At 35.2% G+C, this 5,744-nt stretch overlaps 1 protein-coding gene across 4 annotated transcripts; it reads left to right on the top strand.

The window, feature by feature from the left end:
- Positions 1-873: 873 nt before the first annotated feature.
- On the top strand, positions 874-4,909 carry LOC114191584 (tubby-like F-box protein 8). 4 transcript variants are annotated; one of them, XM_028080841.1, is made up of 5 exons: positions 874-1,035; positions 1,956-2,423; positions 2,559-2,646; positions 3,494-3,626; positions 3,829-4,909. In XM_028080841.1, the coding sequence occupies exons 2-5, from the start codon at positions 2,076-2,078 to the stop codon at positions 4,556-4,558; spliced, it is 1,299 nt and encodes a 432-aa protein (XP_027936642.1). In that variant the 5' UTR covers positions 874-1,035; positions 1,956-2,075; the 3' UTR covers positions 4,559-4,909. The 4 variants fall into 4 exon arrangements, with proteins under 4 accessions (XP_027936642.1, XP_027936644.1, XP_027936643.1 ...); XM_028080843.1 differs by lacking the exon at positions 874-1,035 and adding an exon at positions 1,058-1,081; XM_028080842.1 differs by lacking the exon at positions 874-1,035 and adding an exon at positions 1,088-1,227.
- The last annotated feature ends 835 nt before the right edge of the window (positions 4,910-5,744 follow it).

Here is a 5,744-nt window from a genome sequence, read left to right as displayed (position 1 = left end):
AGAGTGTAATATTTTTTCGCTTTTAACAATTGATTTTATTAGTTTTCTAAATATAAGCGCAATTCTTTCTCGTACTTCATGTTTCTCTCGCTTGAAACAAACATAAAAAAATAAGCCATGAAAATTGATTTTGCAGTCAACCATATTATTTTATTTTATTTTTTTAATTTAAATAATCACTTTAAATTGATTATTTGTACTATGATCAATCATACACGGTTGTGATTTTTTCCATTCTCAATTTTTCAACAAATAAGAAAAGTAAAATGTCAATAGTAATATAAAAATGCAAAACTGATGCAAAGAAAAACAGGAAAGCTGTAATTTTCTAAAGAAAATACAATAAAAAATGAGATTGAAAGATTTGTCGTGACCATAAATAGAATAAATAGTGTTGCGTGACCATAAATAGAATTGCGTGACCACCTTAAGTCTGTGTACACCACTTCGCATGCTATCCGACCCCCACTGAGGCAAAGCGTGAACTGTGAGCACACCAAGCATCGTTAGTCGGTATAACCTTTTGTAGTAATTTGTAAAGGTCAACTGTCAAGGTCAAAACCGTAATTTCAGCCTTTACCCACGAAAAATTGCTAGTACTTCAATAACTTTGGTATTTTTATAATTAATAACAAATTTTAACTGCTATTTATTGTTTGGTTGAAAATTCATGATAATCATTAAAAATAATTAATGATTGAGCAGTTTTCTTTTGGAAAACAAATATAAATAATTTATTATATTGTTATTGTTTTTCAGTGATATTTAAACTTTTATTTTAATAAAATATACGTAAATAACATTCTAAACACGATTGAAGGTGAGGAATTATAGTATTATATATAAGGCTTCTCCATTTCTTTTTACATGTGTGTGGGGGTGGATTTAATGAAGGCGTTGAGTCCGTGCCTCAGAGAGTCAGCCTCTGTGTTGGAGAGAGAAAGAGAGAAAAGTTAGAGAGAGAAAGAGAGTTGTGATTTGTGAAGCACACAGGATCTGAAAACGTGTAATCTGACAAGACTTTGGAACATCATGGTTAGTCAGCTATATCTTCATCTAATGGCCTTGGGTGGTTTTATGTGTATGAACGCACCTTTGCTCTATTCAATTTCTTATCTTTTTAATCTTTCTCCATTTCTTCAAACTTTCTGTGCTCTTTATTTATTTTTTTTCCTTCGCTGTGATTGGGGTGTGGGAAACTTCGAGACCCTGGTGTTTTGGGATATGGTTTGTAACCTCGAATTCTTTTTCCTTCCGGGTTTCTTGTTCGCCTTTCAAAGTTTCTGTTTTTTTAGTCTAAGGACTCTTGGTTTTGTGAAATTTTTATATTTGGGTAGTCCCAGACGTGTTTCTTGTTGTGTAGTTTTGGGAACTTGCAAAGACATAAATAAATTTATGTTTTCGTTCTGGAATTCTTCTGGAATCTTGTTATTTGGCTAACAAGAAAGTCGGTAGTCTAGAGCTTTGATCTATTTTTCTGCTCTTTAAAGATCTCGTTATGTTATTTGATCTCCGCGTTTAGAAAGAAGACCCCTCTTTTTCTCTTGTGTGCTTGTTTTGTCTCTGCCCCCTGTGCGTGTGAAGGGGTATTTTATTCGATTCGTGGCGTAGTAAATTCCGCAACAAAAAAAACAGGGAAATCAGATTCCACATATAGTTGAAGTTAGTATAAAACAGAACCTTCAGTAAGCCTTTTGTTTTGGTTCAGTTGCTCGTATGTTAAGCTAGAATGAGGAGAAACAAAATTAGGTTTAAAAACCCTTCAAAAACAGGTTTCTGACTAAAGTATGGAATTTTAGCCTTTAGGTCCATGTGGGGCTTTCTTTTATGAGAATCTTAGGTTTTATTTTTATTCATCCACTATGTGCTTTACCCAATCTGTCTTCATTCTCTTTCGCTTCTCGATCACTAAGCATCGAAGATGCAATTTAAAATAAAGTTTTGTTTATTTGCAGCTCCTCACTCTTCTAAGGTTTCAGTTGTGAGATCCTCTTAGTGACTGGAGTGGAGCATTTATTGTTTCGGTGGCTCTTTGATGATATATCAAGTTGTGGGGTGTGAGTATATCAGAACAAATGTCCTTCCGCAGCATAGTTCGTGATGTAAGGGATGGATTTGGAAGCCTATCTAGGAGGAGCTTTGAGGTAAGGCTTCCTGGCCATAACAGGGGCAAGTCACGCAGTTCGGTCCACGAGTTGCAGGAGCAGCCAGCGGTTATACAGAACAGTCGGTGGGCTAGCCTTCCCCCTGAGCTCCTTCGCGATGTAATCAATAGATTGGAAGCAAGCGAGAGTACATGGCCTGGTCGTAAGCATGTGGTTGCATGTGCTGCCGTGTGCAAGTCCTGGAGAGAAATGTGCAAAGAAATTGTCAGCAGTCCTGAATTCTGTGGGAAGATTACTTTCCCTGTTGCCCTGAAGCAGGTATGACATTTTTTTTCTTCTATCCTGTGCCTAAAATCTGTGTAAAGTATTTGCTTTATGTATAAAGGATATGAAATTTGTGCCATGACCAAAGTTTACATTTTTATTCTTCGTTAACTCTTGTCTTGTCTGCAGCCTGGGCATAGGAATGGAACCATCCAGTGTTTCATCAAAAGAGACAAATCTAAGCTGACATACCATCTCTTCCTTTGCCTCAGTCCTGGTAAGCTTTCCTTTGTTGACTTTAACATATATGAATTTTTCTGATCATCTTGTTTTGTTCTTTCTTTATTTTGCTTTTATTGTGTAATTTTTGTGCTTATGGCCTTTGATATATTTATTGATTTTTTCCCTTATCAATATCAGCCGGGTCACCTTTATCAATATTGCTGTTTCTTTGATTTTTTGTTCAGCTTAATTGCTTGTGATGTTCATTTCTATGTTTGGATTGGTGAAAAATGATGAAATGAGGTGGTTTTTTTTTTTAAATGTATGCTTTGCTACCTTAAACTCGATCTTACAGCTTCCTTGTGGCGTGGGAAATTGTGTGTTCAAATTCATTTTTTATCAAAACCTGTTGTTGTTAATGCAATTTAGATACTTGTGTTTGAATATGATGGTCAACTTCTTTGTTGTGGCCCACTTGCAAACTTATTGTATCATTTTATTGAAGTTTATGAAAGTAAGTAATAACTGGTGACCAAGTTACTTGAGGGTTGGGTGCTGATGTCACTTCTAGTTTCCATTCAAAATAATTCAACCATGTTCCGAGCATCATTTTAACTTGGTGTGTGTTTTGGCTTGTTAGCTTTGCTGAAGTTTTAATGGTGTGTGATGCATGTCTATGCTTGGTTGACTTTAATTACGAGAGAATAGTTCATGCCATGCCTATATCCTACTTGTTTTATTGGTTCAAATGTTTTCCATGCTGGAACAAGTAGTTCCTTATTTTGAGTTGACAAGTGTCTTGCTGTTCCAATATGGTGTATAAATATGCATTTAGCAATTTTATGTTCCTGGCTATCATTGTTTTTGGGACCTGTTCTGGACTGATAAATGTGTTCCTGCAGCCTTGCTTGTTGAAAATGGAAAGTTTCTTCTCTCTGCAAAAAGGACCAGAAGAACAACTTGCACGGAGTATATTATATCAATGGATGCAGATAACATATCGAGATCTAGTAGTACGTACATCGGAAAACTGAGGTAAGACTGAATTTTGGGGCTGCTTGACATTCATTTTTGCATTAACAGTGATGGATACAACAATTTTTTGGTTTTTACTGACCTGTACAAGATCTAAATTTATGCATAAGTGTTTACGCCATCATTCAAGAAACTACAACTCAATTATTTCTTTACTTTGTAGTCATCATGGACTTACACTATTAATTTTTGGTTGTTCCAGGTCAAATTTTCTTGGCACCAAGTTCATAATTTATGACACACAACCACCGTACTACAATGCTATGCTGTCCCCACCTGGGCGTAGCCGTAGGTTTTCGAAAAAGGTTTCTCCGAAGGTCCCTAGCGGCAGCTACAACATTGCCCAGGTGACGTATGAGTTGAATGTTCTTGGTACTAGGGGGCCGCGAAGGATGAATTGCACAATGTACTCCATTCCTGCATCATCCCTTGAGCCTAATGGCGTTGTCCCAGGCCAACCAGAACTCCTTTCTCGCCCCCTTGAGGATTCTTTCCGCAGTATATCCTTCTCAAAATCAATTGACCATTCAACCGAGTTTAGCAGCTCTAGGTTCTCAGACATCATGGGAACCGGTAATGAAGACCAGGAGGGAAAGGTGAGACCTTTAGTTCTCAAGAACAAGTCCCCAAGGTGGCATGAACAGCTGCAGTGTTGGTGTCTCAACTTTAGAGGAAGGGTCACCGTTGCCTCTGTTAAGAATTTTCAGCTCATTGCTGCCGCACCGCCAACCGTTGCCGCCGCCCCCCCTGTAGGATCAGGACCTTCTCTATCCCAGCCAACACAGTCTTCTTCTGACCATGACAAGATTATTCTTCAGTTTGGTAAGGTTGGCAAGGATATGTTTACAATGGACTACCGGTACCCCCTCTCTGCATTTCAGGCTTTTGCCATATGCTTGACTAGCTTTGACACAAAATTGGCTTGTGAATAGTTTACAAGAAATACATGTGTGGTAAGAGAAGTAGAATTTAATCTTCATTTTAGATACTTGTAGGAATGTTGAAGCTTCATTAAGTTATTGTTCTCCTCACGGTTAAACTGTAAAGTATGGAACAATCTCTGCCCAATGCACCTTTCTTCTTTTTGCTGTTGTTCTTTTTCTTTTGAACATTTTTCCTTTTTTCTTGCCATTGCCCCTTTCTTTCTGATAGTCAATTTATGCTTTATAGTTTGGACTATCTTTGTCAAACTTTGATTATGTAGATTTCCATACTTTTGTAAATATGTAATGAAGATGTCGCCCAGAGGTATTTATGAAAAATAAACAATTATTGCGACTACAGTATTTGTTGTATTATTTTACTGCTTTGGAATTGAAATGGAGAACAGACGAAGGGTCAAGTTCATCGTGCATAAAAGGAGTGAAGACATTGCTTTGCAAAGGTTGATCCGAAAAAAAGTGAGCTCCATTAGTTGTATTTCTGTTGAAATGCTCATGAAATTGAAAGATGTTATAAGAGTCTGATGAAACCCGAATAGGTGCTAATGGAGGAATATTTTTATTTAATTAAAAATTATCTTATCTCATTTCCTGCATAATTATATCATTTTTAATTATAATAGTAATTCATTTCTATGTTAAAACAGTTTTCTCAAGAAATATTTTTAATTTTTATAAGTCTATTTGTAATTGGCTGACTGACTCACAATTTTTTAGATATTATTAATATATAATGATTAATTTCCTCAATTTTTTACAAAATTCTGTAACTTTTTATGTTTTAAATTTAAATAATTTTCAGTTAGATTTTGGATAGTATGCTATTTCTAAATAAAATGTAAAATAAATATGATTTTATTAAAAACGCAACGGCAGAATGTCATTTTCTTGAAAAATATAATTGATTTTAATATCTTTCAAAAAAGGCTATTGTCATTTTTTTTTAAAGTTTAAAAGAGGTATTATTTGTTTCAAAAGGGAAAGATCCAAATGTTAATTAACAATGCGAGTTTTTAATAGTATTTTATATCTATTTTTATTATTTTGTCAGCAGCTGTGCCGTTTTAACAGGGAAGAGGTAAGATTAAACGTATATAAAGGTTTTGTTTTTGTATATAATAAATAAACATATAGTATTATGCTTCTTAAACATATAGTATTGCATAATTATTTTTTT

This window comes from Vigna unguiculata, chromosome 7 (assembly GCF_004118075.2).
Source record: "Vigna unguiculata cultivar IT97K-499-35 chromosome 7, ASM411807v1, whole genome shotgun sequence".
Classification (NCBI taxonomy): domain Eukaryota; kingdom Viridiplantae; phylum Streptophyta; class Magnoliopsida; order Fabales; family Fabaceae; genus Vigna; species Vigna unguiculata.
This window is presented reverse-complemented; position numbering and strand designations above follow the sequence as displayed.